The sequence below is a fragment of the Eumetopias jubatus genome, unplaced genomic scaffold (assembly GCF_037043125.1).
Source record: "Eumetopias jubatus isolate StellerSeaLion01/CBP00866 unplaced genomic scaffold, mEumJub1_p1.0 scaffold_10, whole genome shotgun sequence".
Classification (NCBI taxonomy): domain Eukaryota; kingdom Metazoa; phylum Chordata; class Mammalia; order Carnivora; family Otariidae; genus Eumetopias; species Eumetopias jubatus.
Window position 1 is genome coordinate 39500280 of NW_028274816.1, and position 13582 is coordinate 39513861.

Here is a 13582-nt window from a genome sequence, read left to right on the forward strand (position 1 = left end):
TCCGGCTGATTCTCTCCGCTCCGGAGCCTGGCTGACACCTGGGGGCTAAGAGCAGGAAGGACACCTGGGAGGCCGAGCTGCCGCATGGCTGGGGGGAGTCGACCCACCATGAGCTGCCCCCTACCCGCCCCAGCCCCCCAGGCCTGTCTTGGGGCGATACCAGAACAGCCCGTGCCAGGCTCAGGGGGCTTGATGGTGCCCAACATGTGCCAGGAGCAGAGTGGGGGGCTGGGTTCTCATCTGCCACCCTGCACCACCCGTGCACCCCCCGGAAAGCAGGGCAGGTGTTTTCCAGGAGGGGCGGGGTGCTGACACCTGAGGGACAGACAACCTCATTGGGCGCATTAATTAACATCGTGGTGGGCAGTTTCTTGTGCTTGCTTTTGGTCGTGAGTTTAGTTAACACAGATTCTTTTCTGAAATTATTGTTTAGTCAGTGTGTTGCAGACACTGGAGTGACAACTTGGGGGTGAGCCCCCAGGGGAGGCAGGACTTCTCCACAAACCAAACAGCGGTTTCTTAAAACGCTTTCTTTGCAATAGGTAGAGATTCACAGGAAGTTGCAGATGGCGAGTAGGGTGGCCCCTTGCACCTTCACACCGTTCCCCAGTGTCCACGTCCTGGTCACTAGCACAACACCAGAGCCCGTCCCTGGGCTTGTCCAGGGCCCCCCAGCCCTACACACGTATGTGCACCTGTGTGTGGACTCTGCTCACCATCCTCAGCACACATGGACGTCCGTGCTGCTTTGTGGCCCCACATATGTTGCCCTCGCCCCCCAGCCCACTGCTTGTTGTTCAGAGAGTGGCACAGAGACAGACCTGACAAGTGTAACCTTTGGGGATTGACCTTCTTCTCTCAGCATGATTCCCTTGGCCTCCACGTCCCCTGGCCAGGCCCCCACGCTCCACACCAGACCCCGCATGAGGCAGACATTTGGGGAAGCACGGAAGGGGGTGCAGCCCCGTGGTGTGGGTGAGCCCGTGCTCGGTGTCACTGCCCCAAAACAGGCTCAGCCCACATCTCCCCAGAGGCAGGGCTGGACGTTGGCCACAGAGCAGGCAGCTTGGTGTCCAAGGTGAGGCCGGGCCTGACGTGTGTCACGTGGCACCAGAGGGAAGGCTCTGGGCCCCCGTGGGAGCACAGGAGGGGGTGTGCTTGTCAAGGAGTATCTCCGCCTACACTGAGCATGAGCATGTGTGGCAGGTCAGTGCTGTCCCCGTCTGTCCCCTAGCTGCGTCTGGGAGGCACGTGAGGGTTTCTTCCCGCTGCGGATGGCAGGCGCCACAGGGCCGCACGGAGTCTGCAGGACTGCCCACAGCTCCTCAGATGCCGCAGCGCATCTGTCCCCGCCCCCACTTTGTTCAATTTATCCAAAACCTTAAAGTCGCCTGCTCCAGGGTCTTTGGGTTTGGGCGCTTGCTGTCTGTTTAACTCGCCTTCCTGGGAGCTACCGATTCAGGTGCATGGAGGCGCAGGGGAAGCTGAGGGAGCCGCGTGGCCTCCCGTGCCATTCCTGCCACGCTGTGCTCAGGGCTCTGTCCCACCCAGGAGCATGGCAGGCGGGCAGCGCTGTCACACGTGGATGTTGGGCAGGGCTCTGTACACGGCTTCCACCCTCGCCCTCCAGGACCCCTCTTTCTGAGCCCCATCCCGGCACTGGGCACGTCCTGCCCTTCAGAGGTGGGCTGCCCATGGGTTAGACACTCATGGGAGTTTGGGGACAACGCTGGCCTCCCATCTCTGTGCTGGGATTCAGCGTCTGTGTCAGCCAATACCCAAGGAAACGGAGCAGAAAGGCCTGGAAGGGGAGTTGAGGACCCTTGTTTCTGGGACTGGGCCTCAGTTCTGAGTGTGTCCCCTGATCAGCCTGCGCTCCCTGGCCCCTGTAGTCCTGCATTCAGAACTGAGACGGCTGGCATCTGTGGGTCTCCAGGCAGCGTGGGAAGGGGTCCCCGGAGAGCAGGGCAGTCCCATCCCTGTCCCCTTCACAGTGAGCAGACGTGGTGCTCCCCCATCCAGGGATGTGAGCCAGAGCCTGCTGCCTCCCTTCCTGGTGCTAAAGGCAGGACCAGAAGAGCAGCCCAGGGGGCAGGGGCCGCATCCGGGAGACGCCCCCCAGCCTCAGCAGCCGTGGTCTGGGCAGTGCAGGGCATCTCCGGCAGGACCAGGGACAGGAACCTGAGCCCAGGGCAGGGTCCCTCGCTCTGCTGGGTCTCTGGGCAAGTAGAGGTGGTGGGAGCAGGTCCAGGAAAGCACCGGAGGGCCCGGGGCTAGAGCAGTGTCTGTCCAGCAGCAGGAGGCAGTGACAGCTTAGACTGGGCCCCTCGGTGCCTTTAAGGAACCGCTCTCCGGAGAGCACGCAGCCATCCAGTGGGGAGGGGACGCAGCCAGAGCGGCGGCTACACCCCAGGAATGAGGAGCACAGGGGGCCTCATGGGACCCAGGGCAGACGTCATCCACCCCAGGCCTCCCTGCGGCCCCTCCTGCTCCTGCACACCTGCACCACTTACCCCCAGCCAGCTGCCACCCTGCAGGCCATCCTGGGGCCACGATGCCCTTTCCAAGGATGCACTTGCAAAACTTCTGCTTCCTCTGCTTCCTGTCAGCGGGAGAGAACCTGCCACACTCGTGGCCTGTCTTCTCGGAGCCTCGCCTTCCCATGCCGCCATAAGTAAGCCGGCTACCCATCCACGCACAGGCATCTGTCTCGTTTATAGACTGGGTCATGCCCTGGCTGCGGCAGATGATGGATGGTGCCTTGCTGCATGGGTGGCGTGACTTGTAATGAAACATTGATGATTTATTCCAGCTAATGACCCAGCATGGGGCTCGGGTGTGTGAGCATAGGCGGGGCAGCGCCAGCGCTGTTCTCAGAGGGCTGGATGGGGGCGTCCCCACAGGCACACGCTCACATGTGCGTACATTGTGGGAGAACACATGTCCACACGCATGTACGTCCACACACACGTCCACACCTGCGCGTGTCCACACGCATGCACGTCCACACGCGCACATGTCCACATGCATGTCCACACATGTGCATGTCCACATGCATGTACCTCCACACACGTCCACGCATGTGCATGTCCACACACATGTACGTACACACACGTCCACACGCACATGTCCGCGCATGTACGTCCACACACACGTCCACACATGCGCATGTCCACACGCATGTACATCCACGCACGCACGTGTCCACACGCATGTACGTCCACACACACGTCCACACATGCGCATGTCCACACGCATGTACCTCCACACACGTCCACACATGTGCATGTCCACACACATGTACATCCACACACGTCCACACACATGTACATACGCGCATGTCCACGCATGTACATCCACACACACGTCCACACATGCACATGTCCACACACATGTACGTCCACCCACGCACATGTCCACACGCATGTATGTCCACACACGCGCATGTCCACACACACGTCCACACACAAGCATGTCCACATGCATGTACGTCCACACACACGCATGTCCACACATGTGCATGTCCACACGCATGTACGTCCACACACGCATGTCCATGCACATGCATACACACTCTCAGGCCCGCCTCGCCTGCGTCCTCCCTGTTCTGGGCTGACCCTCGCTGTCCTCCACCCCACCACCTGCTCATGCTAGGATGCCTGGTGAGCATCCCATTGCCCAGCGTGGCCCGAGAGGGGACCAGGTGGGCCTCTGGGGGGACTGCCACGCGGGGAAGCATGACGGGAAACCACGCAGTTGACGTGGAGGGGCAGGAAGGCTTTGTCCTCCTTCAGAGACCCCGTGTGACTGCTTTGCAGCACGGGAGACCCCACAAATGAGGGGGGGATGCCGTGATGTCCTCTCCACTAAGACCCTGCTGTGACTGGGACCCCATGGTGGAATGGCAGGAGGCGGCTGATTCTTGTTTTGATTACAGGAGCCTGAGAAAGAGCGGGAGGGGGCTGAGCTGGGTGGTGGCCACACCGGCCATCCTGCCTCTGACCCTGGTCTTCACAGGTGGCCCCCATCGGCCATTATGGGATGCTGCTGTCTGAACAGGGCCGTCTGGGGTCGGACCACAGGCTGAAGTCACAGCCGTTGAGCTTCATGCTTTGCCACCTTGTCCTGAGACGGCTCCTGTGCACCCCAGTCCCAGCACGGGTCACCGTGTGAGGGTATCGATGCCCCCAGACACAGGCGCCCAGCGTGTGATGGTGGGGGCACTGCTCACCACGCGGGTGCCCCTCGAAACCTGCTGGGCCCTGGCGCGTGTCCTGACCAGAGTGCCTTTCCTCAGGCGACACGGCTGTGTTTAAGGACGGCAGCTACTGGATCCGGGGCCGCACGTCTGTGGACATCATCAAGAGTGGTGGCTACAAGGTCAGCGCCCTGGAGGTAGAGCGGATGCTCCTGGCACACCCCAGCATCACGGGTACGTGGCCCCCTGGCCCATGGCAGGGCCTCCAACAGCGAGCAGGGTCCAGACCCGACTGTCCTGGCAACATTCCAGATGTGCTTCCGTCTGTGTTTGACTATAGACAGAACCAGACCAGGTAACCCACCCTTGGGGCACACAGAGTAGGGGCCTCTCTGCCTGCCATCTGTGCGCCCCCCACCTCTGTATCGTGGCTGGGGTCCCAGCCTGACCGGGCTGCTGCTGGTCGGCTCAGCAGCACCGGCTTGCTCGTGGTGGCCGTGGGCTGAGCATCCTGGGTGTGCCAGCGTGGCCACCGGTGGTTGCTGGTCCAGGAAGTGTGGACCCTGCCCAGACCTGCCCCTGACCTCAGGTCACAGGCTGAGGACCCTGGGGATGGCAGAGAACCCCCCACGCGGCTCACTGGTTGTCCCCAGCCCTGGGGCAGTGCAGGGACGGCAGAGACGCAGGAAAGCCAGCCCCCACCCTGAACTCCAGCCGCAGGGAGGACCAGCCATGCTCCCCTCTGGGTGTGTCCCCAGCCTGCAGCAGTCAGCACAGCGTTCCTTCTGTCCACAGATGTGGCTGTGATTGGAGTTCCAGACATGACGTGGGGCCAGCGGCTCACTGCAGTGGTGACCCTTCAAGAGGGACACTCGCTGTCCCAAAGGGAGCTCAAAGAGTGGGCCAGGTAGGGGCAGGCAGGGGAATTCGTGGGGCTGGAGGAAGGGACAGGTGCGGGTGGACTGTCCCGGGGTCGGGGGAGGCAGGCAGGGTCTCAGGTCTTGCCACCATCCATCTCAGGGTCGGGGGGTGCCTGGAAGGTCAGGTGACACATTACATCCCCAAGGCTGCCCCCAACACACAAAGGGCCGCAGGGAAGCTTTGTAACCGTCACCAGGGAGACAGCTGGAACCATGGGGTGGGAGCCCCAGCCAGGGGACAGGGTGCAGGGTCCTCCCCCGGCTTCAGAAGGAATCCAAAGGCAGAGAACCTCCCGTCCTGCTCCCTCACCCACCCACCCTGTGCTGAATGCAGCCAGTGGGAGCTGAGGCCACAGTGCTCCCCTCGCCTGTGCCCCCACCGCAGCCCCGTCCCCACACCACGCGTCCCCCTGCACTCATAGACCGTCCCCAGAGCCTCCATGCCCACGTGCCATGGCCCCAGGGCTTTCTCTGTGTGCCGACCCTCACAGGCCCCCTTCCCTGTGCCTATGGTGCCCCACGGTCAGTCACGCCAGAGGCCAGGGGACAGACAGCATGGCCACAGCCCCGAGCTCAGAAAGGAAGCTGTTAGTAATGTCCCCTAAATTCTTTATTTCCAATCTGAGAAGTTTCTCCTTCCTCTGCCTTCTCCCTGCACCCCCTTCCTTCCCGACTTGCCTCCCTCCTCAGTGCTAAAGATATTTCTGGCTCGTCCAACATGATTTCACAACAGCAGGAGCCCCTCATTTCATGAAGGGGTAGCACAGCTGGGCGATTAGCTTCCCCTGGATTTGCAGAATCACACTTGGAGCAGGGTGTTCAACAAAGAAGATTCTAGTCGCTGTTGCGGCTTCGATTAAACACCACACACCCTGTGCTGAGCTCTCTGCCTGAGAGAGTCGGGGTCCGCTCTCTGGAGCCCCGTACGCACCTGTCAGGCTTCTGACCGAGGCCGCAGGAAGACCTGAGGAGGGGGCTCTGTGCTTGGGGTGGGGGTGGGGGACACCCCTGGGAGGTCAGGGCAGGCGGCCGACCCGCCGTCTCCAGTACTGTCCCACAGTGAGGCCAGCATCCAGGCCTCTGTGTCCTCAAGCTGGGCCATCACTGGGCAGGGATGCTGAGGCCACACAGCCCACAGAGGCCAGGTCGGACTCTGGATCCTCACTCTGCCTCTGCAGACATGGCTCTTAGGAAAGGTGGTCTCCCTCCTTGTCACCTCTGCGCGTCCGTGGTTTTCCTTTCTCAAGATTCCTCCCTCAGTCTGTGCTCCTTGGGCCAGAGCCAGTGTCCCCTTGAGGAGGTGAGCGTGGCCTGGAGCAGGGCAACAGCGCCACGTTTGTAGAACCCGGGGCACGGCCCACCCACTACCCTTCTATCCCCCAGATTCCAAGTTGAAAAGGGACGTGGGATTTACACACCAGGGAGGAATCCAGGATCCGTGGTCTTGACCCACAATTGATGTTTGATGAGACCACGGAGGAGTGGTGGGCTTTGGCTTAGTGTCCCATCCTCACTTTGTGCCTGCCACACCTTCTTCCGGGAGGACACCTCCTCCGTGGTCCACGTTTCCCTGGAAGCCTGCTTTTTCACAAACAGCTCAACTTGGCCTTGAGGCGAGTCTAAACGAATGGGGTCCGCTGTGCAAACACGTCCTGGGCAGAGTTGTCAGGCCCCTGCGTCCATGGCCTGCTGTTCTCGGAAATGCCGGGGCCCCCAGCCGTCCTTCCTAACACTTCTAACTCGTTTCTAACTTCTGTGGCTTTTGTTCCTTTTTTCAAAAGTGGCTGCTAAGTTAGGGTTCATAACACCCGGCTCTCACGTACCACCGCCTGCACCCCCACCCGGGCCCAGGCGACACCCCTCTACTGTTCTCGCTGCACGTGTGCCACGCTCTCAGCACGGCTGACCCTTGAGCAGACTCAGCTGCTCACCGAGAACAGTCGATCAAACGTAGTTTGTATGTCGTGCATACCGTGTCTTGTGTTCTTCTGCGGCGAGGTAAGCTGCAGAAAAGGAAATGGGAAGAAAATCACAAGGGAGACCAAACACATTTTCAGTCCTCTGCCGTATTTATCCAAAAATCCACATATAAGTGGATTCATGCGACTCAAACCAGTGTTGTTCAAGGGTCCGCTGTACTTCTGTTTGAGCATCATCTTTCCAAGAGGGTCCCCAGGAGACAACGCGTGTCCCAGCCTGCCCCCGGGCGCGGGGTCCTCGGCAGCCTCCCGCTCATCTCTGCTGCCGGTCTGCTCCCGTGGGGACTGTCGGTGTCTCTGTCTGAAAATGCCTTGAACTTGGTCTTCATTCTTGAGGTGCTTTCTCCAGATGATGAGCAACCATGTTGCTCCACGGCCTGCTCACCTGGCCGTCCACACCGGGCTCCGGCTGGCGCCTCGGGCCTCCCTCTCTAGGCCCTGGCACCAGCTTACTGCTGACTGGCCTCAGGGGAAGCAGGCATGGGGAGAGCCACCCACACACCCCTGAGACATGGGGCTGGGGTGCTCAGAGGGGTGCGTTCCTTGATTGGGCCTCAGGGACTCGCTGACCCGCCATGCCGCCAGATTCCCTCGCACAGTCCTGGTGGCTTGTTCCAGCAAAGCCCAGCCCAGTCCTACCCTTGTGGGCTGCTGGCCGTCTCACAGCTGCCAGGACCGTAGGTGGGGGCACCCTCTCCCCTCACAAGCCTTCACCTGCACCCCCAGCCCCCCTGTGCTGGCCTGTGGCTGGCTGCTTTCAGCACGAGCCACCCCAAGGTGACGGTGCGTTCAGGGGGGTGTCATGAGCTCACCACGATACCTCCCCAGTGGCTGAGCTTGCCCCCACAGCTTGCAGCCAAGAGCCACACACGGCCTCCTGGCCCCAGGCACACTCCTGCCTGGCGGCATGCTGTGCTCTCTTACAAGGGAATGTGGCCCCATGTGCGGCTGTCGGAGGGCAAGGGGCAGGTGGCTTGGACGGGACCTCAGGAGAGAACCAGTGCCTGTCGCCCAAGAAGGAGTTTCTGAGTAGAGCCTGCGGGTGGCAGGACCTGTCCACGTGGCCCCTCACAGGAGAACGCACCATCTAATGGGGGGCCCCTCGTGGGAGTGCGGGACACAGGGCAGCTCTCGGACCCACAGACCAGCCCCTCCCACTGCTTATCACAGGGCTCTGCCCAGAGCGGGGCCCCAGCCCACGTGGCCGTGGCTGCCGCGCCCAGGGCTCTGCAAGGGTCCCCTGGCCCTACCCACCTTCCTGCTCCACCCGTCTGGCTGTGGCCTGCTGTCGTGACAGCCAGCCGAGAGTGGGACCTGCTCTTCCTGGCTCTGGGAGGCCTGGCCTGAGGAGGGTTTGTTCTCTGCCCACAGGTGGACCTGGAGCGTGGGCCGTGGCATCTCTGGGTTAGCAGTCACAGCAGAGACTTCCTCCCGGGGCAGGCACCAGATATGGTTGGGCTTCGGGGCCCTGGGGGACCAGGCTGCCCATCCCATGGGGAGGGGGCTGTCAGGCCCCAAGTTCCTGCCGTTCAGACCCTGCTTGTCTCCGCAGGGGCGTCCTGGCCCCGTATGCTGTGCCCTCGGAGTTCCTGCTGGTGGAGGAGATCCCACGGAACCAGATGGGGAAGACCAACAAGAGGGACCTCGTCAGGCAGTTCTGCCCAGGCGACCAGGGTGCCCCGAGGCCAGGCACCAGTGAGCCGGCATCTCTTTAAACTAGAACCCTACCTCAGAGGGAACCGAGCTGGGGCCGACAGAGGTGAGGTCCCAGGGCGAGACCTGCTCAGCCCCGGGCTGGCTTTCAGATGGACCTCTGCTCCGTCCCCCCACCGCCACACCCACACTGGCGCCAGGCGGGCCCCACAGTGCCCACCAGTATCCCCCAGGCAGCAGGTCTCCCAGCAAAATTCAGTAAAGTCTCTGCAGAGAACACAAGCATTGCCGTGGGGTCCGCGTGCCAGGCAAACAGCCCCATATGTGTACGCATCACACAGCCTCGCATCCACACACATACATGCTGGCTCCCTGAGGGCATGACCCTTGGCTGGACAGCCCCATGCCATCCTGCACTCCACTCCCCAAGTAGAGCCAGGAACAGGTGCCCCGGGAGTTGGCCATTGGCGGCTTGGTTAGCAGCCCGTTGGTGCCTTTGGTCCCCCTGGAGGGGCTCCTGCAGAGGCGTCAGCCGCCCTGAGGCTGAGCCTATTGAAGGCAGTGGGCACATCCAGGGTGCCTGGGGGTGCCTGCTGGGAGCAGAGGGGAGGCCGCGTGCACGCCTGGTGCATCCGGATGGTGGAAGTCCACACCCACAAGTGCAGCCCCAGGGCAGCCTCGTTTGCACCTCAGTTTCCCTATTCGTGTCATGAGACTGGCCTTTCTGGCTCTGACCAAGGACTGAGGGCTTTGCTTCCTTGGGAGCCCAGTCCATGGAGGTGGAGGCCCCAGCATGGCCCCCACCCAAGACCTCCTGGCCCCCCCAGTTCCGCCACGGGCAGTGCCAGACAGCACTGAGGCTGATGGTGGGACTGGGGCAGCCAAGGGTCAGCACAGGTCAGGCTGCCATGCACCCACCGATCACTTCCATGTCCACTCTGGCAGGCACGCTGGCCTCATGTCTAACACCCTAGTACCACGTCAACAGCGCAGGGTCCCCGATGGTCAGGGACTCACCCAGGCCCACAGCCAGCCCACGGCCCCTGGTGGCCATGTTCAGATTCTCTGTGTCTCCCCTCTGTGCCCTGGGCCTCCCCTGGAACCTTCCTCCCAGGATGGACACCCGGCCAGGAGTCCTTGGTGCTGGGCCCTCAGTGTCAGGACAGATGCCCCTTGTGTCGGGTGGGGGCTGAGACCCCATGAGGGCCCAGGGACTGGACTCTCCAGGTGTGTCTGTGCGCAGAGCCACCTGCCACCCTGGCCCCGGCCAACACAGGTGAGGCTGGGACACATCCTCCCCTCGCAGCCCAGGGCGGGAGCCAGGTGCCCCCAAGGGAGGAAGTGGTGCGAGCGCTCCAGGGCCCGCTGAGGCCCGGTGGTGCCAAGAACCAGGTCCTGGTGCGTGAAGCCTGACGTTCCCATCGGTGGAGGCGTGTTGGAGACAGACTGTGCTCCCGTTTGTTGGAGGAGAGCATCTCCGTGGAAAACAGAGCAGTGTCTGACAGGTGGAAGCAGCTGACGTTGGGGGGCACGCACCACGCCCACACCTACACCGTACTTGCAGTGCCCCCCAGCCCCTGGGCTGAGCAGGCCGGGTCATAAGTTCCTTCGAGAACCCCTGGAATCAGCTCATGCTTTGAAACTCCAGCTCCTTTTCTGTTTTATGTTGAGTTTCTACATAAAAAGGTTTTGAAAAAGATTCAAGCCCTAAAAGTGAATTTGAAAACTGTGGTTCTAGTTCTTAGTGTGGCCCTGACCTGGGTGTGAGCTCACCTCTGGGGTCCCTGGTGACCGCGCTGCCCCTTGCCCACCTCTCCCTGCTGCCCCTCCCCTGCCCTGGGCCACCAGGCACCCGGCTCGCGTCCCCCCCCCCCGTCCTCGGCAGCCGTAGTGGGACCGTCTTTGTCCCCGTGGACCCTGCGTCTCTGGTCAGTTGCTCAGGGTTGCAGGCCTGTGTGTCCAGCCCTTCTGGAACCTCCGGAGCCCAAGCTGCACACACTGCGCTGGGACCCCAGCGCCCTGCCCTGCTGTGCCCTCTGGGGCCAGTATTCCCCAGAGTTCCCCAGAGGTCAGAGCAGCCCTTCGTCCTGCCTGCAGGGGGCAGCGTGTCCTTTGTTAAAACAGGAACAATGCAGGAAACTCTGAGCTCACCGAATAGATCAATATCAGATTATGACGCCCGCGTTCGTAACGCAGCCACGACTACACGGGACATGTCCCTGGAGGAGAGTTGCAGCGAAGGCACGGATATGGGTAGATGGACAGCCACAGGGCAGGCGATGGCCCGGGACCCTGTGCCACGAGGTGGAGGGGGTTGCACCCCCTGAGTAGGAGGAGGAGGGGGGTGGCCCCACCCAGGTCCCCGCTGGCCGTGTTCCTGCCGCCAGGCTTCTGGACAGATATCCCAGGAGGTGTGCCCAGCACACGGGGCCATGTGGTGAGTGACTGCCCAGGGTCCCAGGAAGAGGGCGTCCAGGTGCAAAGCACACTGTGTCTGAGGAGTGAGGTCGGACGACAAAACAGCTGAACAGTGGGGCTGCCCACAGGCCTGTGACAGAGGACACGGGCACGGTGGTCTGGGCAGGAGGGCCGAGCAGCCCAGTCAAGAGGTGGGGCCCCTGGGATGCCCCTGTGTGTCCCTGGGACCTGCGGGAGGAGCCGGGCAGCCAGAAGCCGGGATCAGCTTTGACGGCAGGGCGGGCAGGAGGCCAGCACAGGGCATGCCAAGGAGAAGGGTATGGGCTGGGTCTCCGCAGACCTGGTGGGCACCCTGGAGCTGCAGCAGCAGGGCCGTCCCCTGGGGGCCAGAGCCAGAGGGCGAGGGTCACCGCGGGGCCCTGACCGTGGACAGTAACCGGGGGGCCAGAGCCAGAGGGTCGAGGGGACACTCGGCTGGCCGTTGCCGGCCTGGTTGGTGGAGGGAGGGGCCGTGGGTGCCTGGGAAAGACGAGGAGACGGATCCTCCCCTGGAGCCTCCAGAAGGACGTAGGCCTGTGATGCTGTGAGCCTGGCTCAGGAGGCCTGGCCGGTCTTCCGACCTCCAGCGTGAGGGGACAGGGTGTGTCTGGCCTCCAGGGTGCAGTGGCTCTCCCAGCGGCCTCCTTCCGGCCTGTGTCACCAGTCTCCCCTTCACTGGTGTCCTAGGAGGAAGAAAGGGGCCGTTGGAGGTGCTCTCGGACCCTGTCCGGCAGTCTCTGTGCCGACTCCTCTCCTGGCCCACGTCCTGAGGACTCAGCCCCTCCACCCCCCCGTCACCGTGACCGTGAGAGATGCAGAATGTTGGAAGCGGGTCTGGCACGGGAACAGAAGGGTTGGGGCAGAGGTCTCCAGCAGGGCACGTGGGGGCCGGCCGGCTCATCCCTGTGGACACCATCACTCCGCCAGGACGGGAGGCGCCAGTCCGTCCTTAGCCCTTACACTCCCCTTCTAACGCCTCCCAGCAATTGCGCTTCCCTTCCCTCTTCTGGGTCCCGGGTTGGGGACATTTCCATGGGGAAAGCAGCTCAGCGGGCGGCCAGGGCCTGAGGGCAGAAGGATTTGCTGGAAATCACATTCCTGAAGGTCCCTCCTTATGCTTGGTGCAGGCCACAGGCTTGGCAGGGGGGTAGAGCTTAGCCCTCCTCCCTGAACAGGTGGGTCTTCCAGGTCCTTCCTGGTCCCCATTCAGGGGTCCAGCCCCAGAACCCGGGGTGCAGGAACACGAGCTTGGGATGGCAGGGCCAGGCCGCATCACAGGGGTAGGGCCCTTCCTGCAATGTGACCACGGCAAAGCACAGAGCAGATACCAGGAGGGCAGCTCCCACCTGACCTGGTCTCCCCTGGGACCGTGCAGCCCCTCCGCGTGGTGCTGGGGCAGGTGGCCAGCCGACCTCGGCCCTTTGCAAAGGCTCCATCGCTCTGCAACTGCTGGCGCATGGAGGTTCCCACGGGTGTGTGAAGTGTGCACATGGGCACACTGCACACATGAGTGTAAGGGGCTGAGCACATGCACGTGGGGCTGGGCGTCCCCTTGCACGTGTATGTATGGGCAACTCTATCTGTGAGCTTCCGTGCCCACTTCTGGGTGTGACCTACCCGTGTGTGGCCCGTGCGTCTGCACGCTCCTTCACGGGCTGGCCCGGCCCCTCCCAGGCATGAGCCTGCCCAGGCAGTACCTCTGTCATCAGCTTGCAACGCACGTCATCCGCTCACCGTCTGCTCGTAGACACAGCCATTCAATTACTCCGTAGCGGCTACAGGCCGTTAAGCCATCAGTCAGCTTCATTCCAGCCTGGTAGCCCACGAGCACGCAGTAAAACCATTGAAACAACAGCAGCAACAAGCAGCTGCATCCGTACCGCGTCTGTGACACTCCCGCTAGCACCTGCCTCAACGGGGAAGAGGCACTTCTTAGGAGATGTCACACTGCACCAGCCGGATGGACGTGCACGCTGTGGGTGTGTGGACATACAGACATATGCACCTGAGCAGACGTGCGTGCACACACGGACACACATGCACACACATGTCTACACACAACACAGATCTGGGCCCTGTAGCCACCTGCCAGGTGTCAGCTGCCCCCGGGCCCCCGGCGGCCAGTGAGGGGCCAGAGCAGGATCAGAGAGCTCGGAGGCCTGCTGGGAGCCGCAGCAGGTGGTGAGAGGCTCCAGCCTGGGACCCCATCCTCCCTAAGCAGCCTGCACGTGGACCCCTGCTTCTCCCACCCCAGGTCGGTGAAATCTATTCACACTGGATCAAGAACATTTTTTTAAATTGTTTTAAACACTGAGAGCAGAAGAAAGAAGACTGGCCGGGGCCATGTCCTCCCAGCCCATCAGGTCTGGGCCTCC

The 13582-nt window shown here is 62.3% G+C and overlaps 1 protein-coding gene across 3 annotated transcripts in view; it reads left to right on the forward strand.

The window, feature by feature from the left end:
- ACSF3 (acyl-CoA synthetase family member 3) overlaps positions 1-10447 on the forward strand; it is a 53904-nt gene extending 43457 nt beyond the window's left edge. The window contains exons 8-10 of one of the 3 annotated variants that reach the window (XM_028094354.2): positions 4298-4432; positions 4994-5105; positions 8650-8904. In XM_028094354.2, the coding sequence (XP_027950155.2) occupies positions 4298-4432; positions 4994-5105; positions 8650-8812 (410 nt within the window). In that variant the 3' untranslated portion in view covers positions 8813-8904. Of the gene's footprint in view, positions 1-4297; positions 4433-4993; positions 5106-8468 lie in introns of all 3 variants that reach the window. The other 2 variants (XM_028094346.2, XM_028094336.2) reach the window with 2 other exon arrangements.
- The last annotated feature ends 3135 nt before the right edge of the window (positions 10448-13582 follow it).